This window comes from Urtica dioica, chromosome 9 (assembly GCF_054948205.1).
Source record: "Urtica dioica subsp. dioica isolate 48M chromosome 9, U.dioica_male_clone48M_v1_H2, whole genome shotgun sequence".
NCBI lineage: Eukaryota > Viridiplantae > Streptophyta > Magnoliopsida > Rosales > Urticaceae > Urtica > Urtica dioica.
The window spans coordinates 25,808,543-25,835,403 of record NC_142764.1 but is presented as its reverse complement, the minus strand read 5'-3'; the positions used below and the strand labels follow the sequence as shown (position 1 = coordinate 25,835,403).

At 38.6% G+C, this 26,861-nt stretch overlaps 5 protein-coding genes across 8 annotated transcripts; 4 read left to right on the top strand and 1 right to left on the bottom strand.

Annotated features, from left to right (window-relative positions):
- Positions 1–1,507: 1,507 nt before the first annotated feature.
- Positions 1,508–8,073, top strand: LOC149386241 (GTP binding protein). The gene is made up of 12 exons (XM_089626746.1): positions 1,508–1,704; positions 2,552–2,719; positions 3,486–3,609; positions 4,209–4,300; positions 4,496–4,594; positions 5,263–5,376; positions 5,845–5,909; positions 6,171–6,287; positions 6,568–6,643; positions 6,852–6,944; positions 7,465–7,515; positions 7,763–8,073. Exons 1-12 carry the CDS (start codon positions 1,618–1,620, stop codon positions 7,859–7,861), a joined length of 1,185 nt encoding a protein of 394 aa, XP_089482872.1. The 5' UTR covers positions 1,508–1,617; the 3' UTR covers positions 7,862–8,073.
- A 2,828-nt stretch (positions 8,074–10,901) lies between these two features.
- On the top strand, positions 10,902–15,723 carry GHR1 (Leucine-rich receptor-like protein kinase family protein). 2 transcript variants are annotated; one of them, XM_089627486.1, is made up of 4 exons: positions 10,902–11,109; positions 11,246–12,644; positions 12,720–14,168; positions 14,797–15,723. In XM_089627486.1, exons 2-4 carry the CDS (start codon positions 11,666–11,668, stop codon positions 15,339–15,341), a joined length of 2,973 nt encoding a protein of 990 aa, XP_089483612.1. In that variant the 5' UTR covers positions 10,902–11,109; positions 11,246–11,665; the 3' UTR covers positions 15,342–15,723. The 2 variants fall into 2 exon arrangements, with proteins under 2 accessions (XP_089483612.1, XP_089483611.1); XM_089627485.1 differs by having other exon boundaries at positions 10,902–12,644.
- A 42-nt stretch (positions 15,724–15,765) lies between these two features.
- Positions 15,766–18,620, top strand: LOC149386239 (6-phosphogluconate dehydrogenase family protein). Of its 2 annotated transcripts, none has more exons than XM_089627487.1 (10): positions 15,766–16,070; positions 16,324–16,412; positions 16,480–16,594; positions 16,686–16,836; positions 16,996–17,066; positions 17,179–17,274; positions 17,468–17,610; positions 17,759–17,843; positions 17,991–18,070; positions 18,287–18,620. In XM_089627487.1, the coding sequence occupies exons 1-10, from the start codon at positions 15,954–15,956 to the stop codon at positions 18,372–18,374; spliced, it is 1,035 nt and encodes a 344-aa protein (XP_089483613.1). In that variant the 5' UTR covers positions 15,766–15,953; the 3' UTR covers positions 18,375–18,620. The 2 variants fall into 2 exon arrangements, with proteins under 2 accessions (XP_089483613.1, XP_089483614.1); XM_089627488.1 differs by having other exon boundaries at positions 16,023–16,070; positions 16,324–16,387.
- Positions 18,621–18,746: 126 nt separating this feature from the next.
- LOC149386238 (uncharacterized) lies at positions 18,747–21,920 on the bottom strand (the record flags this gene model as incomplete). Its single annotated transcript, XM_089626494.1, has 4 exons — positions 18,747–20,194; positions 20,297–20,374; positions 20,601–21,426; positions 21,871–21,920. Coding segments are annotated over 4 exons (2,208 nt in total), but the record flags the coding sequence as incomplete, so codon positions are not given.
- Positions 21,921–22,298: 378 nt separating this feature from the next.
- HDH (histidinol dehydrogenase) lies at positions 22,299–26,656 on the top strand. Of its 2 annotated transcripts, none has more exons than XM_089626787.1 (15): positions 22,299–22,408; positions 22,684–22,751; positions 22,835–22,959; positions 23,062–23,114; positions 23,221–23,293; positions 23,374–23,475; positions 23,560–23,661; positions 23,751–23,822; positions 23,926–23,988; positions 24,093–24,134; positions 24,449–24,508; positions 24,653–24,763; positions 25,096–25,266; positions 25,727–25,817; positions 26,206–26,656. In XM_089626787.1, the coding sequence occupies exons 3-15, from the start codon at positions 22,867–22,869 to the stop codon at positions 26,484–26,486; spliced, it is 1,314 nt and encodes a 437-aa protein (XP_089482913.1). In that variant the 5' UTR covers positions 22,299–22,408; positions 22,684–22,751; positions 22,835–22,866; the 3' UTR covers positions 26,487–26,656. The 2 variants fall into 2 exon arrangements, with proteins under 2 accessions (XP_089482913.1, XP_089482912.1); XM_089626786.1 differs by having other exon boundaries at positions 22,670–22,751.
- Positions 26,657–26,861: the final 205 nt, after the last annotated feature.

Genomic DNA, 26,861 nt, shown 5'->3' with positions numbered 1-26,861 from the left:
GTATGTATGTAAAAAAGATCAACTAGTTTAAAATAAAATGAGGCATCTCATGTATTTTGAAACAACTATATATAAGGTTAATCACAAAAGATTTTGGAGTTGCATTATCTAAAATAACATAAATAATCCCACTACTTAAATGGCATTCTATAACACCTAAGATTATTTACAAAATAGCGTTTGCGTGATGACTTCTTTCAATTATTGTAAACGTTATTAATTTTTTGTTTAAAATTCATCTTTTGTATATATTATGTATTACGACGCTCATCAAACTCATTTTCAACTTTCTTGTCTATATGTCGAAGGTCGCAAGAGTAATTAAACAATCTTGAACCTAAAATGACTTCGAACTTTTTCCATTTTCTTGTTTAAAATATTTTAGTATGTCATCATGCCTTAAAGTATATTTCGAAATCATAAGAATTCGGTTAACCAAATAATAATCATTTTCTAAGAATCCAACAGATTCAAAATGACATAAATTTGCTGAAAGTTGAAACTATGTATTGAATCAACATGCTTCTATGTTATGAGATCGTATGTACTCACATGACTAGATGAAGATGTGACTTCTTAAATTTGGGAGCACTCTTTGTAATGGTTCCATAAAAGTGAAGTCCATTCCTTGTATTATCGGAGGCAACAGTTGTGTTATGATTTATTCCCAAATCCAACATAAAATAAAAAAAAAAAAACAAAACACATGATTACGAAGAATAATAGCATACAGATTTATAGTGTTTCGCTTTCAAAGCGAAAATTGCATCCACTTTGCTGCTGCAGATTCTCGCTAAAATCAAATTCGAGAGAAAAAAATATTTAAATGGAAAATTAATACAAGGCAAAATAACAATTTTTTATTATATATAAATTAAGGCTTCAATATTAAGACTAAAAAAAGGTAATAATTTGTTTTTTCATAATTAGATATCCAACCGAGTGATGATTCAACTATCTAACTGAGGAAGAAAAATAAATTTTGAGATGCTTTTTATAAAATGACCAAAATCAATTCAATAATTTTTTTTATTTACAAATCGGAACGTGATTCCATTCTTATCTATCCGTCCTAAAATTTTAATTCGTTTTCGGAAACCCTATTATTTTTTACCAATGCTTCATCCTTATTGTTATTATTATTAAGATAATATATAACTTAATTTACAGTTTTGAATCATCATTTAACCAATTTTTACCAAGTTTTTGGTAAATAGTTATGACCAAATATTTACACACATAAATTGATTGAAATACTATATTAAAACGTTGACTGTTTACTTAAAATTTACCAAGAACTTATAAAACGTTGGTTATTTATCTAAAATTTATAAAACGTAGACTAATTAATTTTTTTTATTTAGTTATTATTAATTTATTTTTATAGGCAAATTGCCACCTATACTCGTCGGGAATAGTGGCAATGTAGCGGGTTGTGTGGCTGACCGCACGGGTTTTCTTTTGCGTTGGGCTGACAGCACGTGAGAGTCTGTTTTAGGGTTCTAATATATACTCTAAATTTGCTGATTCACGATCTTTTCCATTTCCTTCTCTGTAAAGCACACTCAACAAGAACAGCCCTAGAAAATAAACCAAACACTCTCTCGCGCTCTCAAAATGCCGCCAAAGGCTGCGAAGGGGAAGGAAGTGCCAGCTGAGAGGCCAATTCTTGGGCGATTCTCGTCTCATCTCAAGATCGGAATTGTAAAGTTCTCTGTTTATCATCCTCCTTCCGATTTTTCTCTCCCCCGAGAGTATTGATTTAACTTTATCCAAAAGCTTAGGAAGATTATAATCCAATCACAATTCACAGTCTGGCAGTGTATTCATTTACGAGCTTTATGCTTGAATCGTGTCGTCATGAGTTTAGGTTTGAACCGGTTCTTCTTTACAAACGTTGGTTTGGGTCTTGGTTTGCTGATTTGTGTTCCTAAATAGTGATTTCAGTTGAAATAATTAAGTAGACAACACTTATTTACTTCGCTGTTATGATGGTTAGCAAAAGATGAATAAATGGATCCAAGTAGCAAACGGATAGTTATCCAGTGTAACCAGATAAATGATGATATTTTAAAATGTATTCATGTGCAGAGATCTTATCAATAAACAACTTGGTTGCCAACACTATTTTTTTTTAGTTTCCAAGGAATGTTGCATGTTGTGCTTGGTTGAGCTCAGAATTTAATTATATCTCTTACTTAAACTTGAGCTATGGCTCGTACATGTATTGAAAAGCGTGCGTTTTATAATTCGATGTCACTTTTAGGTAATTAGATAGTGATTTTATGAATTAACATATTTTCGTGACTGTTTTGATTACCCCATATTGAGATAATCTCGATACAATGGTAATGTGATTATCATGTGTTTACTTTTACTTGTATTCAAGAACCCAACAATCACATGAGCATCACCACATGTAAAACACATTCCTGCTGATGCAGTCAAATGAGTGATCGCTAACAGTGTAATTGTTGCTGATATGCAGAGTTTAGCATATTCTTTGTCATTACTCATGAATTGCTTTGCGCTTGTGTATTTGAATCGCCAGGTTGGATTGCCAAATGTTGGCAAGTCTACGCTTTTTAACACGCTTACGAAGTTGGCGATTCCAGCGGAGAATTTCCCTTTTTGCACTATTGAACCAAATGAGGCTCGAGTAAACATCCCTGATGAGCGATTTGAATGGCTTTGCCAACTTTTCAAGCCAAAGAGCGAGGTTTGTTGCTTATATTTCCTGGAACCATCTTATGTTGGTCATATATATTTGACCCAGAAGCGCAATCCAGTGCTTGTTTGAATTGAAATTTGAATGTTGATCATCGGACCTTCCATGGGAGTTACTTGACCCTCGCAATACGGGTTTTCTGTTGCTTCTATTGATTCCATGCAGTCATATACTCTTTTTTTTCATTGTATTTACTTTAATGTTATCCCTTTCATTTTATCTCACTTAGTCATGTCATGCATATGCCTACCATATCTTCTGTGGGGATCTTCAATGTGTTACCATGGTTCACGTATAGGACTTGTAGTTTGATTAAGCCTATATTGTTTTATTCTATAAATAAGCAATAAGTTTGTGACAGTAGCCAAATCTCTCTAGTTTCTACACTAGATATACTTTATCGTCTATGCTGTGCCAAACAGTCTTATATGTCATAGGACTGAAATGTCTTACCTGCTGGTCAGATATTTTTACTCGGATGTTAGAGATGATGGATTTGATGTTATCGTGTTAATTTGCTATCAGAGTGAAAAATGAACGCAAATCAATAATTCTTGGGAAAATGAAAATCTAATATTGTGAATATTTGGGAAGTTGAATTGTTTGGAGGTTTGTATATGCCATCTACATGAGTGGATATTATGCATGTTTTTGGCATTTCAAGAAGTTCAGTCCATGTAAATGTGAACAGTTGTACCTTCCTATTCAATTGCAGTTTCTATTTAGCTAATGTACAAATTGATCCATCAATTTTCAGGTCAGTGCTTTTCTTGAAATCCATGACATAGCTGGACTTGTCCGTGGTGCCCATCAAGGGCAGGGCTTGGGAAACAGTTTCTTGTCTCACATACGTGCAGTTGATGGAATATTTCATGTTCTACGTAAGATCCACATGCCCTAAGTTTACAGAATGCTTGAGTTTTGTCTTCTTTTTTCGTTCCTTGATGGTTCAGTCATGACCTGTGAAGTATGGATCAATGAGACTGATGTTAGTTAGCCAGCGCAAGGAGAACCATAACCATTTTGGATTTTTTAAGCAACATGTTTAAGCCACTATATATCAAAGATTCAATGTGGTGTAAATATTGTTCTTTAAGGCGGTAGTCAAATCATGAGAACATGTGTTGCTCTTACCTTTCTTATCTTGATTAATATTATGAACTTGTTTTTTAATACACCTTGAACCTCTGTTCCTATTCTATGAAATTACATTTGTCAGTAACTAACTATGTTTTATACTAACATGCTTTTGTATCCTATGTAATTATTGTTTTCCCTTGCCAAATTTTTGGTTTAATACAACAGTCATTCTTTAACGACTTTTTGGTTTAATACGTAGTGTTGAAATTGTATGTGTATCATTGCTTAGTTCTATCACATTGGTGCTTAACTGTTTATTAAGGTAAATTAGTTGCTTCTATCCTAATAAAAGGTAAGCATGCTGTACTAAAGTCTCCGATTTTCTTAAATCATTGTGTAGGTGCATTTGAAGATCCAGACATTATCCATGTTGACGACCTTGTTGACCCTGTAAGGGATTTGGACACTATTAGTGCAGAGTTGCGCTTGAAGGTGCGGTTTCAAATATTCTATTGAATTCGGAGTATGTGTTTTGTATTCTTTCTACTCCCATGAGCAGATCAAACTTGAATTACAGTTGAAGATTGTTTGGCTTATAAAACATATGTTTACTTGCTTAAATTGGTGTTTTTAGAATCACAGTTGTAATCATTGGAACCTTTTTGTTCTTGTACTGCTTGTTCCCAGGATATTGAATTCATGGAAAATAAGATCGAGGATATCGAAAAGAGTATGAAGAGGAGCAACGACAAGCAGTTAAAGATAGAGCTTGAGTGTTGTGGTAAGGTATGTGGTAAATGTAAATAGTTGTAGTGCAGAGTCGTAACTTGCAAAAATCTCTGTTTATTTCCATTTTTAATTGACAGGCTGCTAGAAATCTCTTAGACATCTCAGTTTTTGGAATAGTAATGTATTAGGCTGTTAGCTATAAATTTTCAACTGCAAAACACACTGTAGCTTTTCCTTGAATACTGAAAATTGATATCATATATGGCTGGATAACAACCCAAGGGGTTGGTCGAGTGGTAAGGGCGATTCTTGGGACGTTGCTAGTCCCCGGTTCGATTTACCTGGACGCAACAATTGGGGCCACTGGATTAGTCTCCCGGTCGATAATGCCAGGGCCTCGTGGATATTAGTTGAGTCTAACCCAGACACCAGGGTGATAATATATACATTTATATATATACACACACACACACACATATATATATATATATATATATATATATAGTATGGCTGGTTAACTTTCTTAAATAAGGAATGCGGGCTCGTGTTGGTACATAAGTCGTGGAATGACAATGGAAGAACGGAGTTTTTCTTGTTCAGTACAACATTTTACTTGTGCTTTTAGTTAAAGTCGACATTTTGATCCTCTTATTTTCTGAATCAAGTAGGTGATAACTTACAAAGAGTATGATATCAGCTTGTTTACCGTTAATGTTTATGTATAGGTCAAGGCATGGCTTGAAGATGGAAAAGATGTGCGTCTAGGGGAGTGGAAAGCTGCTGAAGTGGAAATATTGAATACCTTCCAATTGTTGACTGCCAAGGCTGTTGTTTACTTGGTTAGTTTTAATTATCATTCAAAAACATCTACTTAAGTTAACTCATGTAGTTGTATGTGATCTATCTCTAATGCGATTTTTTGTGTTTATTTTTTTTTTCTTAAGCAACTATAACTTGTATCAAAATTGTTGGGTAATATTTACATGGGGGTGTGAAACGAAGAACATAGATGAACGCACAACTTTCATGCCGCCCCCAACTAAGTCCTCACAACAGTCTGAAAGACAACGGATTGGAAAAGGCCTTGATATGATAACAATACTGATCTTTTTCTCTTATATGCTCAAATGGTAGCCTCCAAATGGTTATAACTTAGAATTGAATGCTCAACAACCCTAGTTTGATTGCCTTTAGTTTCCATATCTCATAAGTGAGTTGTTCTTTTTTCGATAGGCCTATGGGTTATGGTAGTGTATTGTGTTTTACCAAGCCAATTCCTTTGAATACATGATGTCTTTTCTTCACAGGTTAACATGAATGAGAGAGACTACCAAAGAAAGAAGAACAAGTTTTTGCCAAAGATACATGCATGGTATTTTTTTGTACTTTTATTCTGAGCGTACATAAATATGATCAATCAGTATCCATTTAGTGTTGTATGTATACAATATCTATGCCTACTTCACATAGTATACTTCAGTTTTCCCAAGTGTTACTAGCAGATCCAACTATTTTCTCAACTAATGTGATTATTTTTTCTTTTTGTGTATTGAGTATGTCCACCAGATGTGCAGTATTCTAGAATGCAAAATGACAAGGGATGTTTATGTAATTTTTTCCTTCTGGTTTATAGGGTTCAAGAGCACGGTGGAGAACAAATCATCCCGTTCAGCTGTTCCTTGGAAAGAAATCTTGCTGATATGCCAGCTGATGAAGCAGCAAGATATTGTGATGAGAACAAGCTTCAGAGGTAAGCTCAATGGCTATTTTGAATCCTTGTTAGAACCACCATCCATTTTGTTGGATTTTTATCCAGAATTTTCATACTTTAGCAGTACGCATCCACAAACACTACAACAATTATATGTGTAGAATGGAATACATTTTTTCTTTATTGAAAATAAATACTTTTGAATTCATTTTCTGTTTTCAAGTTGTTTTTTTACATATCCTTTTTGGGATGGATTGCATTGGTAATGTTGATGAGCAAAGTAGTAACAATTTTCATATTTGCTTGAATTATCCAACAGTGCTCTCCCAAAGATCATAAAGACTGGATTTTCAGCAATTAATCTCATTTACTTCTTCACAGCTGGTCCCGATGAGGTAAAACATCTATATATCTCCCATCCACATGTACTTTCTATATTCTCTCTTCTGATCAATATAGCGGTTCTTGCTGTTAAATGTGTAATTATTTATCTTGGCCAAGTTAGCATGATGTGTATGAATGGTCAAATTTTAAATGACAGCATTTGCATATGCTCATTAAACAAACTTAATGTTTTTACCCTGAAAATTCGGCTTTTGACAGGTCAAGTGCTGGCAAATTAGACGGCAGACCAAAGCACCCCAAGCTGCAGGAACAATCCATACTGATTTCGAGAGAGGGTTCATTTGTGCAGAGGTACGATCCTAAAATTAATTTTCAACTGCCTAGAAATTTAAGTTTAATATTACCAAGGAACATGGTTATTCATTCAATCATTATAGTGATCATCTACCTGCTGCAATTATTCTTCGCCCGTATCTAGCTCTATGTGATGATCACACGAACCACCGAATCCTCTTTTAAACAACTATCCCGCTTCTACGTTTTTATCCAATTTACTGCAATAGTGCTTCTTCAAAATTTATTATTCTCTGGCAGCATTTAAGGCCATTGATATGGAACATGGCCATTCCTTTTCTAAGTTAATAAACTAGGACGATGGAGATGATACATTTATTACCTGTTCAAAATCATCATAATTTTGGTGGCAATGTAATATTTGTCAACTGGCATTTAATACCAATGCTATTCATCTATAATATTTTTTTTTTGCTATTCATCTCTATTGATCGTTCTATTATACCATGAATAAGTCTTTGACAATATTAAATTAAGTATGGCTTATATTCACCATGATGGACATGTCAATATGTAGGTTATGAAATTCGACGACCTGAAGGAACTCGGCAGTGAGTCAGCTGTTAAGGTAATTTGAATATATCGATATGCCCATGAGTTACTAGTGAGCGTGTTATTCAAATGAAATTTGGACGAGTGGCAGATGAACACTTCAGTTCCGTTATCATCCTTAGATTACGGAATCGGTTAGCAAGGCGGAAATAAACTACAGAAATTGTTGGCCTAATTGACGAAGTGTCCACACAACCTCCTGTATTTATTTCTTTGATATTTCATTTAACTTCTGGTATTTGATATGAACTGTTTGTGATTAGGCTAATGGAAAGTACAAGCAAGAGGGAAAGACCTATGTTGTCCAAGACGGAGACATAATATTTTTCAAGTTTAATGTTTCCGGCGGAGGGAAGAAGTGAGAAAGGTAAAATATTCCCCGTCCGACTAAGACTATATGTTACCTAATTTTGCTTATAATATGTGGTGATATATTTGAACCATCATTTTTGTTGTAAACACAAATATTTTAGAGCGCTTGTACCAATGGTCTGTTTTTGCAAGGGTTGAACTAAGACGTTATGTTGTCTCTGTTGAAAATTGGTACACACTAGAATGGGTTACCTTCAGAGAATTTTTGTGCAATCTCTACCTGTATGTTTGTTGTCACATCAGCTAAAAGAAAAACACTTTTTTAGTATAAAAAAAATTCTTTCTGAAAAACTATTTTTTTTTTTTAACCCCGTCACGGACTATGATGCTTAATTTTTTTTTTTACCCACAATTGCCATTTCACTCAAATAAGAAGAGCCGTACATCATGAGAATTTCAACATTTTTTAACCGTTTTTTGTTAATGTCGCTTTCAAAGTCCCAAACTCTGTATTACTCGCACGAACTTATTCCCTCTGCGAATCTTCATTTTTACTTTTTTGGTAATTTTATTTGTTAGAGTTGAAGCCAATTTATATCAATATCAATAGGGGTGCCCACTCTGAATTCATTGGTGCTCAATCTCATGCGTCGTTATTCTGCTTTACATAATATTAAAGACGTACCATTCCATTTCCAATTAGAAATAGAAAATTTAAATGAGAACAAATATTTCGTGTGTTTGTGCGCGCTTGTTTCTTTCTTTCTTTTCTTCAATCATGGTTTCATCTTTCATGTTTCTAGCCAACGGGAAGAGGAAAAACGGTTTCTTATTTAGGGTGAAAAAATAACCAAACAATATAAAGTAAAAGAAAAACCGGCTAAGTTGAATATATAGAATTTCTACACGGAGAGTTGAAATGAATTAAAGGTTAATAAGTTAATGAAAAATGGCACATGTATATCTCGTGTTTTAATGATATGTCGAGTTTAATATTTGATTTTTAAAAATGTCAAGTTTATACATTTTGTTAATTAAAATGACGAAATTATACATTGAAATTGACAACAGTGCCACATTTTTTTTTATTGTTTTCATTGATGTTGACTATAATATTTATATATAAAAACCAATTATCTTGATTTATTTGTTATTTAAAACTTAAAAAATAAACAAGTCTCTTAATCGTGAAGAACACATAAATAGACAAATTAGTAAAAATCGACAATTAATAGTCATCCAAACAACATATTAGAACAGAGAATCTAGGATTTAGAGTTGCAATTCGAATACGGAATGAAGTCATCTCTTGATAGATATGAATTTTATTATTTAATTTCAATTTAAGACTATTTTTATTTCAATATTGAGAATTTGGAAGTTAGTGTACTAGTTTGAATGTGATTCAGTTTTTCTTATAAAAGAGTTAATATCAATGAAATGGAGATTTGTGACACTTGTTATCTATTTCATAGTATAATTTCGTCATTTTAATTAAACATAAAATATGAACTCAATATTTTTGAAAACTAAAAATTGAACTCGACATTTCATATATGTGTTATTTTTACGTAAGTTTATAAGTCAATAGCTTCATCGACCTTTTTTAGTTGTTTATTATTGATAATTTTGCTAACGAACATTCTTCTTCTATCCTTTCATAGGGTCAAGCTCCTTTAACTTAAAATACAAATCCCAACCAACTCATTCAATTTCAGCTACATCACCGATGTAATTATTATACACAATAATACGTCAAACCATATTTTAGCTGTCTCAGAACTTTGTACTCTCTATGTTCACCTGTCGGCGGGACTCTCACTATTTGTCTTTTAATCTCATGTATTTTTTTTTGACACGACAATGTTAACCATAAAATAATATTAATATTAATTTGATATATCATTTTGCTTTGCCCACGTTTGTTAAAAAAAAAATTGATATAGTTTTAATGGGACACGAGATTTCAACTCAACTCTCATCACCCATCGTAACAAAAAAAAAGCACTTTGATTATTTTCACAAAACCCATCAATGTGTAGTATTGAAAAAAAAAAACACACACACACACACAAAGTAAAAAAAAAAACTTTCCATGTTTTTCTAAGTGGTCCTCTTAGATTATAAATACCCCACGAGCTCACAACCTGTTTAAATATAGACAACAACGCCCATGACGATCTTCTTCTTATTACTCGACTCAACTCTCAACAAAAAAAAAAAAAAACGCTCATGACGTGTACAAAATAATTGGCCGGAGTACATGTGTCGTCTCACATATGGTTTTGTGTTGCTGGGTCCCACCTCCACCATTACGCCTCTCTGCCTACTTCACCTCCCAAGAGGAGAGTTGGAACTTGGGGAAGGGTAAGTAAGGGAAAACGGAACAAGTCAATAGCCTGGTCAAAGGGTCATTGAGTGGGACCCAACCGTCCTACGTGGCCTTTCCTTCGTCTCTTTTGTTTTTACTGGAATTTTCATTTTATTTAAATCAAATGAGAGAGGACAGCAAAAAGTCGGATTTGATAAATCCATTGACGTCCACTAGGCCAGGAGTACAGAGAGATTCTCTTTTATTTTTTCTTTTTTATTTTGGCGCGTAAGCAATCACTAATAATAATATTACGCTAAAAAATAGAGGGAAAAACGATAGAAAATACAGTAGAGCACGTTCCCGCTTTGAACTTTATTGGTTTATTTTATTTGAAAATAACAAAATATATATCTCAGAATTTTTATCAAAGAAAAAAAATCCCAGAATTTAGTTTTTAATCCTATATTTTTTTTAATGTTAAAATTATTTTTTACATTCTTTTTAACAATGACATTTATGAAAAAAGCAAATATGACAATCAAATATAATTTAATTGATGAAACAGTGTAGGTTTCTACAGTAAATTTCAAAAGTAATATATAATCAAGGCCATGGGATATACCGTATAAGTCATATTTTCATAATACCAAAAACTTTTCCTTAAAAAAGAAAAACCAAAAATTTAAAACAAAAACAAGGGACAGAAAAGTGATTTTTCCATTAGCATTTTAAAGACCCAATGCAAAAAAACATTTTTTTTTTATGGTGTCTTGTTTAGCGTCTTCACATGCTCGCTCTCTCTCTCTCTCTCTCTAACAACCCGGATTCAAAGTGACAAAGGCATTGCCTTTTTAGCTCTTGTTTTTTTAAAAAAAAAATACCTGCATTAAAGAAGGAGTAAGGAGGGTTTTCATTTCCAATTTTCAATTTTATTTTCGAATTATTTGAAGGGCAGCCAAATTTACCTTTCATCTGGACTCAAAGGTGGGTTTTTTCTTCTTCTTCACAGTGAACAATAATCTCCCTGTCTTGGGTCCCTTTCTTCTTTCATCAATGCACTTCGTCTGTTGATATTTTCCGACCCAACTTTCATTATTTATTTTTGCTCTACTTCTCGTAGACCATCACTGAGAGCTCTCCTGGACAATGTGTGACGCAGAGGTATAGCAATGATACAATACAGTACAGTAAAACTACTCTCAGCTACCTAGGTTGTTCTAAGCTCTACAATTTTTACCGCCCTTTTCGCTGCTGTCGAAAGTTAGAATCTTTGTTGTTAGTGAAGAAGAAGAAGAAGAAGAAGAAGAAGAAGATACTTTAGTGCTCGTTATTTAGATCTCCATAACTTTCTGTAGTTCACTATATATAGTACTCAGCTTGTACTTCGTCACCAGATATATTAGTTTTTTCTTTGGTTTTAGGGCAAGAGCTTTTGTTATTTAAGCTTTTCATAGACTTGTAAAGTGTCCCATTTGGGTTTGAAAACTCGAAACCCATTTCTTTGATTTCCTCTGGTTTGGGTCCGAGTCTGAGACTGAGAATGAAGGTTGGTGGGTTTTTAGTGCTGTCATTGCTGTTCCTATCGGCCATGGGACAGCTTCCATCGCAGGACATCTTGGCTCTCCTCGAGTTCAGGAAAGGAATCAAGCGAGATCCGACCGGCTATGTCCTCGACTCGTGGAACGACGAGTCCATCGACTTCAATGGCTGCCCATCTTCCTGGAACGGCATCGTCTGCAACGGAGGCAATGTCGCCGGAGTAGTCCTCGACAATTTGGGCCTCTCCGCCGAGGCCGACCTCAGCGTCTTCGCAAACCTAACCAAGCTCGTCAAGCTCTCCATGGCCAACAACTCCGTCTCGGGCAAATTCCCCGACAACATCGCCGACTTCGAGTCCCTCGAGTATCTCGACCTCTCCAACAACCTGTTCTCTTCGCCGTTGCCGCCCGAAATCGGGAAGCTTCGCGGCCTCAGGAACCTCTCTCTGGCTTCCAACAATTTCTCCGGCCCTATCCCCGACTCGCTGGCGAAGATGTCGGACTTGGTGTCTCTGAACCTCTCGGGGAACGGCTTCGCCGAGACTCTCCCGAAGGGTCTCGATTCGCTGTCGAGCCTCGACGTGATCGACCTCAGTGGGAACATGCTCGAGGGACGTTTGGACTCGGAGTTCCTGCTCTCGACCGGGGCTTCCCACGTCGACCTCAGCGGGAACATGTTCACGAGCTCGGACCCGAAGAGAGTCTTGTCTCGCGTCTCCGAGACCGTCAAGTACTTGAATCTCAGCCGGAACCGGCTCGCTGGGTCGCTCGTGAGCAGCGGCGAGGTCTTCGAGGGATTGAAGGTGTTGGACCTGAGCTATAACGAGCTCTCGGGCGAACTCCCCGGGTTCAGCTTCGTCTATGATCTCCAAGTCCTCAAGCTCAGCAACAACGGGTTCTCGGGAGAAATACCCAACAATTTGCTGAAAGGAGACACTCTGGTCTTGACTGAGCTTGATTTGAGCAGCAACAATCTCTCAGGTAATATAAACTCTCAATTTGGTTCAACTTTTTTATAATTCTGATTTTGTTTTTTCGTTTTTGTTATTTTTTAAGGGCCAATAAGCATGATTACTTCGACGAATTTGCGCGTTCTGAATCTATCTTCGAATGGGCTCTCGGGTGATCTTCCAATGCTGACCGGAAGCTGCGCTGTTCTCGACCTCTCGAACAACGGGTTCCAAGGAAACCTGACTCGAATGCTGAAATGGGGCGACATCGAATTCCTTGACCTGAGTCGGAATCGTTTGACCGGACCGATCCCAGAGTTGACCCCGCAGTTCTTGCGCCTGAACCACCTCAACCTATCCCACAACTCGCTCACCGGTCCGCTCCCGAAAGCGATGACCCGGTACCCGAAGCTCAGGTCGCTCGACCTGAGCTCGAACGGGTTCGACGGCCCGTTCCTCGAAGGCTGGGTCACAATGCCGGCCTTGGAAGAGCTTCGTCTCGACCACAACGCGTTGTTCGGCCCGATCGAGCTCTCTTCACCATTGCCGAGCGACTCCAAGCTTCAGATCCTCGACCTCTCTCGCAACAGCCTCGGCGGGTTCTTCCCCGGCCAGCTCGGCTCGACCCCGATCCGGTCGCTCAGCATCGCCGGAAACAACTTCTCCGGGTCGCTCCCGACCTCGATCGCGACTATGACCTCGCTGACGTCACTGGACATCTCGACGAACCGCTTCACGGGCCCGCTGCCGGAGAATCTCCCCGCCGGCCTCGCGAGCTTCAACGCCTCCTTCAACGACCTCTCCGGCGTCGTCCCCGAGAATCTCCGGCGCTTCCCGCCCTCCTCGTTCTTCCCCGGAAACTCCAACCTCCGCTTCCCCGGCTCCGGCGACTCTCCGGCGGGAGGCTCCAACGACAATGGGAAGAAAAAGCCGATGAACACGCTCGTGAAAGTCGTGATCGCCGTCTCCTGCGTCGCCGCCGCCGTCGTCCTCCTCCTCCTCGCCGTCTTCCTCCACTACCTCTGCGTATCCCGCCGGAACTCCTCGCCGGAATCCGGGGAGAAGAAGCCGAACCCGTCCCGAGCCCTGACGGTCTCGGCGGGGGACCTGAAAGTGTCGTCGGCGTCGGAGCCGCCGGCGATGGCGACGATGTCGTCGTCGGACGAGAAGGCGTCGCCGTCGAAGAGCGGCGGCGGGGGGAGCCAGGTGTCGTGGTCGCCGGAGAGGCTGGCGGGGGAGCTGTACTTTCTGGACGACACGATAGGGGTGACGGCGGAGGAGCTGTCGCGGGCTCCGGCGGAGGTGCTGGGGCGGAGCAGCCACGGGACGTCGTACAGGGCGAGCTTGGACGACGGTGGGTTTCTGACGGTGAAGTGGCTGAGGGAAGGGGTTGCGAAGCAGAAGAAGGAGTTCGTGAAGGAAGCGAAGAAGTTCACAAACATAAGGCATCCAAACGTGGTGGGGCTAAAGGGTTATTACTGGGGCCCATCTCAGCACGAGAAGCTCATCCTCTCCGATTACATTTCCCCCGGAAGCCTCGCTACCTTCCTCTACGGTATATTTCACTCTCTTAAACTTCGTTTTTTCCATCGTTGCTCATTTCTGGTTTTTTTTTTTTTTTTTCAAACTTAATTCCGCATATAATTTTTTTTTTCTTCTTATTTTTGTATTCTATGAGTAACTCTCTTTTAACCAATATTTTTCTTAATGCTATTATTAAAAAAAAAGGTATTTATGAAAGGTTGGAAAATAGAGGAAATTTTGGGAAATTTTATATTTTATGTATAATAACGAGCTAATTCAATTTATATTATTAAAAAATTAAAAATCTTAAATATATATATAATTATACTTAAAAAAGGCCTTTGACATATAGTTTTCAGTGAGTTACTGCAATTAATTGTGACAACACTAAAATCAATTAGAGGAAAAAGTTTTTTTGGAGTTTTATTTATTTTATCAAAAGACACAAATATGACAAATCTCATTTAGGTATTTAGAAATTGAAAGAGTATAAAATTTCCCATTTTAATTTTGGCCTTCTAATTTATTTCTATATTTTTTATTTTGGCCCACTAAAATCTTATGTTTCATATTTGGCCTCTAAAATTTGTGTTCTTGATTTTTAACACCCCCCTTAAAAAAAAAATTGACACTTTTTTTTTTTTATTCCGTTGCCGTAGACAAACCGGGAAGGCAAGGCCCGCCGTTAACGTGGGCCCAGCGACTGAAGATCGCGGTGGACGTGGCGCGCGGGCTAAACTACCTCCACTTCGACCGCGCGGTCCCACACGGGAACCTCAAGGCCACGAACGTCCTCCTCGACGGGCCCGACCTCAACGCCCGCGTGGCAGACTATTGCCTCCACCGTCTGATGACCCAGGCTGGCACGGTGGAGCAGATATTGGACTCGGGCGTGCTGGGATATCGCGCCCCCGAGCTGGCGGGCTCCAAAAAGCCCGTCCCGTCCTTCAAGTCCGACGTCTATGCCTTCGGGGTCGTGCTCCTCGAGCTTCTCACGGCACGCCCCGCGGATGCTGACCTGGCAGAGTGGGTGCGGGCCCGCCCCACCGACTGCTTTGACGCCTCGCTGGCGGTCGAGATGGCGGAGAGCCCCGCTGTGGAGAAGGGGGTCCGAGAGGCGCTCGCCATCGCGCTGAGGTGTCTCAGGTCTGTCTCGGACCGGCCCGGGATCAAGACTGTTTATGAAGATCTCTCTTCTATTTAGTTTTTTTTTTTTTTTTTTTTTGTTTTGATTATTGTGATGATCATGGTCCAACTTTTTTTTTTTTTAATGGGGACTTAATATCTCATTTTGGCCCTGCTTTTTTTGGTGTCGCTTATTTTTCATTGTAAGCAAGCTTACTATTAGTAGAGAGTAGTGTAGTGCAGTGACAAGCAATTCAATCATTTCTGTGTAAAAAAAGGATGGAATATTTTTTTTTTTTTGGAAGAATGGAATTGTTCTGAGGATTGTTTTTTTTTTTTGTCCCTTGGTCATTCCCATTTAATGCGATCACAGTTTTCTCGTGACCTATTTTATTTTTACTACGATTACCTTTTCAATACTTAATTTTTTTCTTTCTATCCTAGGTTGGCAACTTTTATAATTGGTCAACTTCAATCGATTCACGTATCTCCTTAAAACGAAAAATTTAACGTTGAGATTTGGGAACTCTCATGGGATATGTATCGCCATATTATATAACATTTTGTCAAGGAGACATGAAAGTCATGGCCCACTGAAATGAACCGTTATTTGCAAGCGATCTTATCAAATACATTCAGACTAGGATTCTCATGCGCTTTGAACAGAGAGAGAAAGAGCTAGGCGATAAACATGGCGATCTGTAGAGTAAGATCGCTTTTCCCCGGTAAAAAGTACAGTTCCACAGCAAAAGCTTTTCTATTTCAGCCCTCACAAAGATTTTCATCGCAAGTTCCTTCTGGGTTTGAGGTAGTAAATGCTGTTTCAACTCTTATTCGGTTAAATTGCGAGTTATTAAGTACAGCGAGTAGCTAAATCATTTTCATCTTTATATAACTTTATTGTTCAGCGAGCTCTAAACAAGTTAATCAATGTCAATTTTCTGAGATTAGAAACCAAACAGCACCCTTAAAATGACATTCGTTTTTAGACCTGCTATTTTGATTTTGGGTGCTTTTGAATTATGGATCTTTATGTTCTTTTTATATATTTGATTATGCAGAAAATTGGGTTCATAGGACTAGGGAATATGGGTTCAAGGATGGCAAATAATCTGATCAAGGCTGGTTACAGTCTGACCGTTCATGACATGTAAGAATTAAGATCTCTCCTTTAAGCTGTGATTCCGAGTTCATTGTTTTTTTGCTTCCGTTCTCAGAAACTGCAATGCCATGAAAAAATTCTCGGAAATGGGAGTCGAGACTAAGGAGACACCTCGTCAGATTTCCGAGGCCAGCGATGTTGTGATAACGATGCTGCCTTCTTCGGCTCATGTGAGTTAAATTCAACATGTCGAATTTCGGGTTTGTGTCAATTAGACCAGTTTTTTATTTTTTATTTTTTATTTTTTTTTATTACATGCAGGTAAATAATGTTTACAATGGACCGGATGGTTTGCTTAGAGGTGGTAATGTATTGCGGCCATGGCTGCTAATAGATTCGTCAACGATCGATCCCCATACATCAAGGAGGATTTCTCACGCTGTATCCAATTTCACATCCAAAGAGAACAAAGGTATTGCAAGCAATTTAAAAAACAAAAACAGAAAAAAAAAAAGACGATGCTTTAGTTGTTCTCTTGGATCAAGTCGTGTTTAAAAAAAATTAGGCTTCTTCTCGATGAATATTTGCTCTAAATATAAAATTAAAAAAAAAAAAACTTGATTGTTGGAAGTCTCGGCTATGTTGGATGCTCCTGTATCCGGAGGTGTACTCGCTGCAGAAGCCGGGACACTTACTTTCATGGTACTTCCAAGTCAAAATATTTTCTCTTGTTTATTTTATATATACTCGAAATTCGAAACATTTATACCCTCGACATGAATGTTCTTATTTTCTGAAACTAATATGCATTCAGATTGGTGGTTCTGAAGAGGTATATCTGAGAGCAAAACCATTATTCTTGTCGATGGGAAAGAACTTGGTTTACTGTGGTGGACCAGGGAACGGTTCGGTAAGTAGTCGTATATGAAGATACAATATAATTCTCTTGTGTATGTTTGTTGAGTGGTTCACGATATTAGAAATTTCTGTCTGTAGAGAGACTCCGGGATAAGCTTCTTTAAATAATGTCCGTTGAGCTATGTCCAATGATGTTATCGCTGACAAAATTTGTTGCTAATAATGGCATTAAAAAAAAAAATTAGGCAGCGAAGATATGCAACAATCTGGCACTGGCTATTAGTATGATTGGCATATCAGAAGCACTGGCTCTTGGTCAGTCTCTTGGAATATCTGCCACCACTCTATCGAAAGTATTCAACTCGTCAAGTGCTCGTTGTTGGAGCAGGTACAAATGATACCATTTAGTTGTGTTGTTTTCGAAAGGTTTTTAACCGAAGAAAGATATCTGATTTGTTTTGGATATCGGAGAGAACAGAGTTACCGTTTAATTATTTTTTTGTGGCTTAAGATTGCTTGTTACTCTTGTTTGACAGTGATTCTTATAATCCTGTTCCGGGGGTGATGGAAGGAGTACCCTCTTCGAGGAATTATGATGGCGGCTTTGCATCTAAGCTTATGGTATGTAAACTTGTTTCATATTTTTTTCTCAGTCAATGTCCATTTACATCGCTGGCTCGTCATTAAATGAACAGCCATCAATGCTTCGTTGTCTGTTTTCTAGTTTTTCCATCAAAAGTAGTGATGGATATGTCTTTCACGTTTCAGGCTAAGGATTTAAACCTCGCTGATACCTCAGCCAAAGAGGTTGACTTTCACGGTCCATTTACATCCCAAGCACAAAAAGTGTAAAATCCTTTTTCACTATTTTACTCTGAATGCGAGCATAAATACCATGCAATGTAAAATCCTTCAACGGTCTTTTTTTTTTTTTTGGCATCACGGACACTTCCATCACAAGACGTCGCGTATACTATTTCATCTCTTTCAATATGCAGCTGCGTCATCGTTGCACTACTATTTCTTATCTAACTGTAACACGAGAGTTTGATTAATTTTTGCAGATACGCAGATATCTGCCGAGATGGGCATGAAACCAAGGACTTCTCATGTGTTTTCCGACACTATTACTCCGGAAAAGACGAAATTTAGTTTTGGAAATTACCCACTCTCGGTTGGAAGATCCGAAGATGCCATGTTGGCAATCTCTCGGTTCAGTACTGCTTTCCTAAATCCCAGAAGATTTGACTGTCTGCCAAAACTGATGTGTAACCTCTGTACAGAAGTAATGAAAACGCATATGTTTCCAGTTTTATGCCTTGTAAAGAAACATGATAAAGATAAGGTTTTCATTTATGTCATACAGTATCTTACAACAAAGTCAATTTTCAGTATACATTTCAGGTATATGGTGTACCGCTATTATCACAAAGTATCTGTTCATTGAAAAGTTGCACTCGTCTTAAACTCCACAACACAATAGCAATACTAAATACGAAGAAATAATACTACACACAAATTGGATGGGTGAAAGAAATTGGCTCTATAACTCTTCAAAACTGTGATCATACAATACAATCATCCAAATACAGAGTCTGTAAAAACACAAGACATATTAGCATTCCAAATACATACTGCAACATATAAAATCCAAGAAAATTTGAAATATATCAGACTACAATCCTAATACAAAACCGCTCGTTAGAGGGTGAGAATCTTCATTGATTCCGTCCTCTACCCCTCGAGAAACGACCGCCTCCTCGTCGATGCGACCCTCTCCCACGATCAGAGGGACCCGAATTGAATTTCCGCGGGGCGTCATTATTCCTTGGAGCCCCTCCAGATTGTGGCATATTAAAGCCCTGTCCCATGGCAAATCCATTTGACGCCATTCCTTGCTCTCCCGGGTTCAAGCTCAACGGAGAAGGTTGTTGACCTTGTAAGCCCATTCCAAACGGCGGCATCGTGTTAAAGCCCTGTCCCATGACTAACCCGTTTGAAGCCATTCCTTGCTCTCCGGGGTTCAAGCTCGACGGAGAGGGTTGTTGACCTTGTAAACCCATCCCGAACGGAGGCATCGTGTTGTTGAACCCATTATTCCCGAACGGAGGCATCGTGTTGAAGCCGTTATTCTGACCCACGAACCCCATTCCAAAAGGCATCCCCTGCATGTTGTTCGGTTGTCCAGGCATGCTTTGGTTGGGATTGACTTGTTGGTTGAAAGGCATGAAGTTGTTTGGCATTTGCATTGGCATTTGATTCGGATATTGCTGACAGTTCTGAGGCGGCCACGGCATGTTATTTCCGGGGAAGCCATTGGGGAAAAACCCACCCTGTGGTGGTGGTTGCTGTTGAAACGGCATGCCGTTCGACCAAGGTCCGTTCGGAGGAGCGTTGTTGTTGTTGTTGTGCCACATGGGCGCCGGACCGGTCGGGAACGGCGAGAATTGATGCTGCTGAGGTGGCTGGTGCTGATTGGGCAGTACGGGACCCGGCTGCATCGGAGCTTGCTGGGGCGACGACTTCCCGCCTCTCCACGGCTCGCCTCGGCTTTCGAAGTTCTTTTTGTTGCCCTTGCTTTTCCTGGGTTTTGGGTCGGCCGCGCCTCTCTTCGATGCCTTGAGCGTTCTCCTGAACTCGGCCTCTTTCTCGTCGTCGGAGAACTCTCCGTCGTCAGACATCTCTTCGTCGTTCGCCCCGGATGCATCGTAGCCCTTCTTGTGGATATCCTTGTTATCGAGGACATGGCTGGCGAACTCTGGAACAAAGGAGATCGAAGTGCCGATACTTAACCCGGTGGGGACTTCGGCTTCAGAATTGTACCTCACTATATAGTAAGGGTTCTTGACGGGTCCGAATATTTCATCTACCAGTCCCAGCGGTGTTCTGCTCTCAGATATCCACAAGATCGAGCCATCGCTTAGAGGGCTGTGCTTTTCGACTCCTTCGACGACGACTTGGGTCCCAAGGATCTACAAGATAGCAACAGACGGAATCAAACAAAATAAATCTCAAGTGCCAATCAAGCTAAAGCTTGTGCCTTCCAATATTCATATCTGTCGATCAAAGCTTACAGATAAAACGGTTCCGACGGGTTGTATCAGATGATGTGGCAGCAAGGTTGCATCCACGGCCGGAACAGGAGGTAGAACCTAAATCACAGAAAATATAATTTGTTACAGAAAACACAACAATTAGAAACAAAATTAAATGCTGAATACACAAACATAGAAGTCTTATCCAGAATTAATACCAGCCTTAAACCTTATATAGCAATAGCCAGTTCAGGCCATTGCATATTCGCATTTGCACCTAAAACAATAGACAGAAATTCCATTCACTGTTTTTGACAAACTATCCCATGGGGTGAAAATGTACCTTAGCTTCATTCTTGGATCTAATGGGTCCTTTCATCCCATCATCTTCTTCATCATCAGCGTCGCTCCAAGCTATCATTGCCTCTGTATCACCGTCCTCGTCAGCCATCACGGCTCTCACACCAACATCCCTTATTTCACCTTCTTCTACTTCGCCTGCCTTTTTCTCATCATCATCATCATCATCATCATCTTCATCATCGTCACTAGAGCTATCACTGGAAGAAGAAGACGAGGACGATGAGGATGTGCTTGCACTCTCGGACTCCGAGCTTTCACCCACATCTTCTTCTTTCACCGCTTCTTTTTTCTCGCCATCCACGCCGACGAGTTCCGAATTACCATCTGGCTCTCCACTCGCAGCTTCGTTTTTATCGTCATTACCACCAAGTATTTCTCTCTTTATACCACTCTCGCCGATGATGAGGTCCACATTCTCTGGCTCTCCGCTCACTGCTTCGCTTTTGACAACATTGACATCTGTCGTCTCACTCTTCACAGCACTCTCAAGAATATCAACTGGGTTTACTGTTTCACCAATCAAACTGACCTTTCCCAAGTCTTCCACAAGTGGCCAACTCACATTCTCAGCCACTTCACAGTCCTTCGATTCAGTTATCACATCAAAGCTAGACCCACCATCAATGACGAGTTCTTGCACCGCACCGAGACAAGACCCATCATCAACGACAAGACCTAGTGCGTGGATTTCATGGCAAGAATCAGCCCCAGGAATCTTGATATCAACATTTTCGATGTCAGCCATGTCCGAGTTTGGAGTACTCTCAAACCAATTCTTTATCGCTTCGAAATCTAGGAAGGAATCACTGTATGACATATCAGTCCCCAAAAACCTTTTACAAACGTTTGATACAAATCACTCCAAGATTCTCATTTCCCTGAAAGCAAAACCATGACACAGAAAATTCTAATAATTTATTTCTTGTTTATGTACAGTCCGAGTTTGGAAGTTGTATTCTCTAGTTAATTACCGGACTTCATTCCTTCAATAGAAAAAAAATCGTCTGTGTTATACATATGTATATATATATTTTTTTACTAATAAAAACTCGCTTTAAACATTCATATGCGAACCCGTCTGTTGAAATAACGAACTCAGAGACTAAATACATACAAAAAGATGAAATCTTTCATCTAGAATCATAACAAACAAATCCAAATTCTCAAACTAAGAGATTCAGAAAAAAGTAAATGGCTACAAGAACTCTGAGAGAGAGAGAGAGAGAGAGAGAGAGAGAGAGAGAGAGAACCTGGCGACGGAGAGAGAGGCGAAAAAGACATGAGTAGCGTTTGTGCAAAATCAAGGGTTTTGGGTTTTAGAGTAGATGCAAAAATTAGACACCTTATAATCCAACGACATGTCGCTTGATAATCCGACATATCTTGGTGTGAAAAGGCAAATATCTTTGTTTTAGGCCTAAGTAGCAAATAATCGGACTTTTTATTTGCAGATGCATTTTTGTCATATTTTGGCAAATCTCCGGACTTTTTATTTACAGATTTTCAAGAATGGATTTTTATTTAAAAACATGACAAAAATCACTCCTTAAAACTTTTATAATAATTTTTATCCGTGCAAAGCAAATGGCATCTATGTGTCAAGGAAATGACATCTATGCCCTATACCGTACCTAATTATTCTTATATTTATATTATTTTTATTCGTCTCACTCTCTCTCCTCACGTTACGGGCATTGGATTGATACTTGATACGTTCGTTCTTCTCAGCAATCTTTTCAAGCAGGCTCTGTAAAACACATACAAAGCTGCGTTGATTTCGTCACCAAGGTAATCGAAGACTCTCTTTCTTTTACATTCTTTTTCAAGAAATTTTTAAATTAGGCATGCTTTGGTTTTCAGTGTCGTTATAACCTACCTGAGCTTACTTTTCCAAGTAAATGAAGCAAAAACTCAAATTGCCTTAAGATCTCTGGGCTGAGTCGGCTGACCAGCGTAAAATATCTAAAACTGCTTCAGTTTCTTCTTCGTAGTGGTTGGTTTCATGTGTCGAAAATTAGTTTATTACATGTTGTTCTTTCTGATTCAAAGGCGATGATGGACAGCCAAATTCTCAACTTCAGTGGGAGCAACTCTTTTGGCAATCTGATTTCCAACGGTTCGGTTCGCCGAGGTGAAATCTTACTCCTTCAATCGATTTTTGCATTGTTCAGGGAGAAATGTCTGTTACTGATAACTTTGGGTGTTTGGATTCAGGTGGATTGGCGTATCAGAGAATTAAGTGTTCAATGAAGTCTTACAAGTTGTCTCAACTTTCTTCTTCGGAGCTTGAAAGCCTTAAGGCTCGCCCTCGGATAGATTTCTCTTCGATTTTCAACATTGTATGTCATTTACTGCTCTATTGATTTTCTGTTTTTTTTCCCTTTGTTTTTGGGTGTTTTGAGAAATTGAGAATAAAAAGTTGATCTTTTGCACTGCTTCAGGTTAACCCCATTGTAGATGACGTTCGTAAAAGAGGCGATTCTGCAGTTAGAGAGTAAGTAGAAATTTTAGATTTTTTTTATAATTGCTTACTTGCGATCATTGTCACTCATACCATATTGAAATTGTTAAAATGGAACATTTGTTTCCTTATTCTTCAGATATACAGCAAAGTTTGATAGGGTTGAATTGGATAAGGCGGTCGTGAGTGTTTCGGACCTTCCCGACCCAGAGGTGTACATCTATGTGGCCCCTTTTTGGTCCCTTGAATGCAAGGAGGTTCAATAAGAAGTTAATATTTGTCCGTGCTGCAGATTGATCCTATTGTTAAAGAAGCATTTGATGTAGCCTATGACAATATTTACGCATTTCATTTTGCCCAAAAGTCGGCCGAGAGAAGCGTGGAGAACATGAAAGTAAGTTAAAAAGTATTTCCACGCTCGTTTCGGTTCAATGAATGATATTTAATACAATTTATTTATCATTTATTAATACCTCAGGGTGTTAGATGTAAACGAGTGGCGAGAAGCATCGGTTCAGTGGGTCTTTATGTTCCCGGGGGAACTGCAGTTTTGCCTTCAACTGCTCTGATGCTTGCAATTGTAAGTTTAACACATTGATCATATCATTTTCTTTTGTAATGTTTATATGGTTGTGGTCCCGATTGACAAATTCTTTGTTCATGCGTTAGCCTGCGAAAATTGCGGGATGTAGAACTGTAGTTCTTGCAACTCCTCCAAGTTCTGATGGCAGCATATGCAAGGTAGTTTTTTATTTTTATTTTTATTTATTTATTTTTTTTAAGTTGGTTAAAAAGAAATGCATTGGGTAATTTTTTTTTTTTTTTTTTTTTTTTTTTTTTTCAGGAGGTACTGTATTGTGCTAAGAAGGCTGGTGTCACTCACATCCTTAAAGCTGGAGGAGCTCAGGTTCGAACTTTTGCTAATTTTAATTACGTTTAGGGAAATACGACACATTATTTTCATATGTTTTGGTGCTATATTGAAAATTTTAACAATTTCCAAACATTCAGGCTATATCGGCAATGGCATGGGGAACGGAATCCTGCCCAAAGGTGCTAAGTTTATGCCGGCCCCTAATTCTCTTTAATTTCATAATAAGCTTACGAAAATCTCCCTATTAGTTATAAGTCTCTCAAACATGTGAATTACAAAAAATTCTGCAACATAATACCGGACCAGTGTTGAAAAGTGAGGCTGGTGATGAATGGAAATCACATGGTGCAAACGAATTGATAGCATAGACTTGGATTCTTTATATGGAAAATAGTAAAATGTTATGTTATCTTCATGACAAAATTAGTTTCTTGAAGTTGACCTGCATAAGTTTTGATACACTATTAAATCTCTGCTTCCATACGTTCTGCAGGTTGAGAAGATACTTGGCCCTGGAAATCAATATGTCACAGCCGCCAAAATGATTCTCCAAGTAGGTATTACTTGCCACGACGTGTAGTTTACCTTTTAGCAACCTCAAATTATGCCTCGTATAAAGTTATCTGGATTTGAGTATAACTGATCTGCTCGAGGGATAATATTTTCTTTTAACTTACGAAGTTTGTATCTTTAATAGAACAGTGAGGCAATGGTATCCATTGATATGCCTGCTGGACCGTCAGAAGTTCTTGTCATCGCTGATAAATATGCCAGCCCAGTTCATATTGCTGCAGATTTACTCTCTCAGGTGATAACGCTTACCTTTTGATAAATCTTGATACTACCAAAGGAACAATTCGTAGATCGAATCGAGTGTTTTTTTTGGTGATTGTTGAACCATTCACTGTGAACAGGCAAGAGTTATACAACTGCATTCACCATTCACTCTGTACCTTCATATCTATATATTCAATTTTGTGTTTCGTCTCATGGTTCAATCTCTAAGACTGTTATTTTATAATGGCGCGTTTACCCATGATTTAATTATTCAACTTTCATTTATGGAGTATTTTGTCCTGCCTATTATTTTTATTGAACGAAAAAGAAATCCCAAGCATGTCTGATCGTACCCATTATCAGGCTGAGCACGGCCCTGACAGTCAGGTCGTTCTCGTACTAGCCGGAGATGGTGTGGATTTCAAGGCTATAGAAAAGGAGCTAAAAGAGCAATGTGATAGCCTTCCAAGGGGAGTTTTTGCCTCGAAAGCACTGACCCACAGTTTTGCAGTGTTTGCCCGTGATATGGTTGAGGTTTGTCCTCTAACTCTGGTCGAATTGTTATATACGCTCCTCAATTGTTCTGGACACCATACATACAGTCTCAGATATTAGATTATTGTGTCTGAATTGGCCGTGTTTAACCTGGAACTAACTAGATTTTTTTTTTGATACAGTAACTTTTTGTATATATTGAGTAAAGTGGAAAACCAATTTACACAAAAAGACGAGACGTTAATAATTAGTAACTAGATATTAAGGCTTAAGGGTATGAAAGATGGAAAAGGGATGGAAAATATATTGAGGAAGAAATTTCGATTTGGAGAGCACGGACTTCTCTAAAGTCCGATATGAATCTATTGTATTTCCTTTAGTGTAGTACAGAAATATCAGTTCGTATCAGGTGGCACCCAAAGTGGACATTTTCTTTAAAAAATATCAATTCATTAAGACATTTGCCGTAGTTCTAAACTCTAACATTGTAATGTCTCAGGCTGTCACTTTTTCTAATTTATACGCACCGGAGCATCTTATCATCAATGTCAAAGATGCGGAAAAATGGGAAGGCCTCATTGAGAATGCAGGCAAGTTTTTTTATTCCCCTCTAGTGCCACAACAAGATGACAATACATATATATATACATATATATATATATATATATATATATACACACAAAAAGTAGGTAACTAGCCAACTAAAACGTTTGGGATTGCTATATAGTCAACGTTTCGTAAATCTTAGGTAAATATCCACAAAGATGACGTGATATTCCTGATTTGCCCTTTCATTGAAATAAAAATGTGGGTATTTACGTCAATTTACACGTGTAAATACATGGACACAACTATTTATCTAAGATTTACGAAACGTTGGTTATATAGCAATGTGAAACTGTAAATATGGCTATATACTTATTAATAGATATATTTCCAGTTAGTTCCATTATCCTTAGCTTGTGTTGATGTGTACAGGGTCGGTGTTTATGGGGCAGTGGACGCCGGAGAGTGTGGGAGACTATGCGAGCGGGACAAACCACGTCCTTCCGACATACGGGTATGCCCGGATGTACGGAGGGGTGTCTTTGGACTCGTTCCTCAAATACATGACCGTTCAGTCTCTGACCGAAGAGGGCCTTTTGAATCTCGGCCCCCATGTGGCGACAATGGCCGGAGTTGAAGGCCTAGAGGCTCACAAGAGGGCCGTGACTCTTCGGCTCAAGGACATCCAAGCCAAGCAAGTTAGTATGAGATGATCAATTGTTGTAATATTCATGTGTGCTTCTTTATTTGGACTGGCACTTGAATTCTTAATAAGAGACTGACAGTGATTGTGGTTGGTCAATCTTCTGCCTCATGAATCAGAAGGGATCCTTAAAGGGGTTTTTTTTTCCCAACAAAAATGGATTTTTTTAAATTTTTTTTTGGTGTGTGTATCAAAATGTTGGTTATCATTAGCATTGTCAAGGTTGGAAGTGCAAGAAGGCTTAAAACAAAATATTTTTAAGCCTAAGTTGGAGAGAATCAATTTTAAGGATTTTTTTAAGCCAATTAGACAAAGCTTTTGCGACAATTTTGTGAATCAAATTGAAAGGCTAATAGGCCTCAAGTTGGCCAAGGATCGTATATTC

What these genes read in the sequence shown, in the direction of transcription:
- LOC149386241 (XM_089626746.1), top strand. Translation starts at nt 1,618, where the DNA reads ATGCCGCCAAAGGCTGCGAAGGGGAAGGAAGTGCCAGCTGAGAGGCCA. An exon ending in TGGAATATTTCATGTTCTAC is followed by an intron (nt 3,610 to 4,208) that starts GTAAGATCCACA and finishes ATCATTGTGTAG; the next exon opens with GTGCATTTGAAGATCCAGAC. An exon ending in TTGCCAAAGATACATGCATG is followed by an intron (nt 5,910 to 6,170) that starts GTATTTTTTTGT and finishes TCTGGTTTATAG; the next exon opens with GGTTCAAGAGCACGGTGGAG.
- HDH (XM_089626786.1), top strand. Translation starts at nt 22,673, where the DNA reads ATGATGGACAGCCAAATTCTCAACTTCAGTGGGAGCAACTCTTTTGGC. An exon ending in CTGATGGCAGCATATGCAAG is followed by an intron (nt 23,823 to 23,925) that starts GTAGTTTTTTAT and finishes TTTTTTTTTCAG; the next exon opens with GAGGTACTGTATTGTGCTAA. An exon ending in AGGCCTCATTGAGAATGCAG is followed by an intron (nt 25,818 to 26,205) that starts GCAAGTTTTTTT and finishes TGATGTGTACAG; the next exon opens with GGTCGGTGTTTATGGGGCAG.
- LOC149386239 (XM_089627487.1), top strand. Translation starts at nt 15,954, where the DNA reads ATGGCGATCTGTAGAGTAAGATCGCTTTTCCCCGGTAAAAAGTACAGT. An exon ending in TGCTGCCTTCTTCGGCTCAT is followed by an intron (nt 16,595 to 16,685) that starts GTGAGTTAAATT and finishes TATTACATGCAG; the next exon opens with GTAAATAATGTTTACAATGG. An exon ending in CCGGGACACTTACTTTCATG is followed by an intron (nt 17,067 to 17,178) that starts GTACTTCCAAGT and finishes ATATGCATTCAG; the next exon opens with ATTGGTGGTTCTGAAGAGGT.
- GHR1 (XM_089627486.1), top strand. Translation starts at nt 11,666, where the DNA reads ATGAAGGTTGGTGGGTTTTTAGTGCTGTCATTGCTGTTCCTATCGGCC. An exon ending in GAGCAGCAACAATCTCTCAG is followed by an intron (nt 12,645 to 12,719) that starts GTAATATAAACT and finishes TTATTTTTTAAG; the next exon opens with GGCCAATAAGCATGATTACT. An exon ending in CCTCGCTACCTTCCTCTACG is followed by an intron (nt 14,169 to 14,796) that starts GTATATTTCACT and finishes CCGTTGCCGTAG; the next exon opens with ACAAACCGGGAAGGCAAGGC.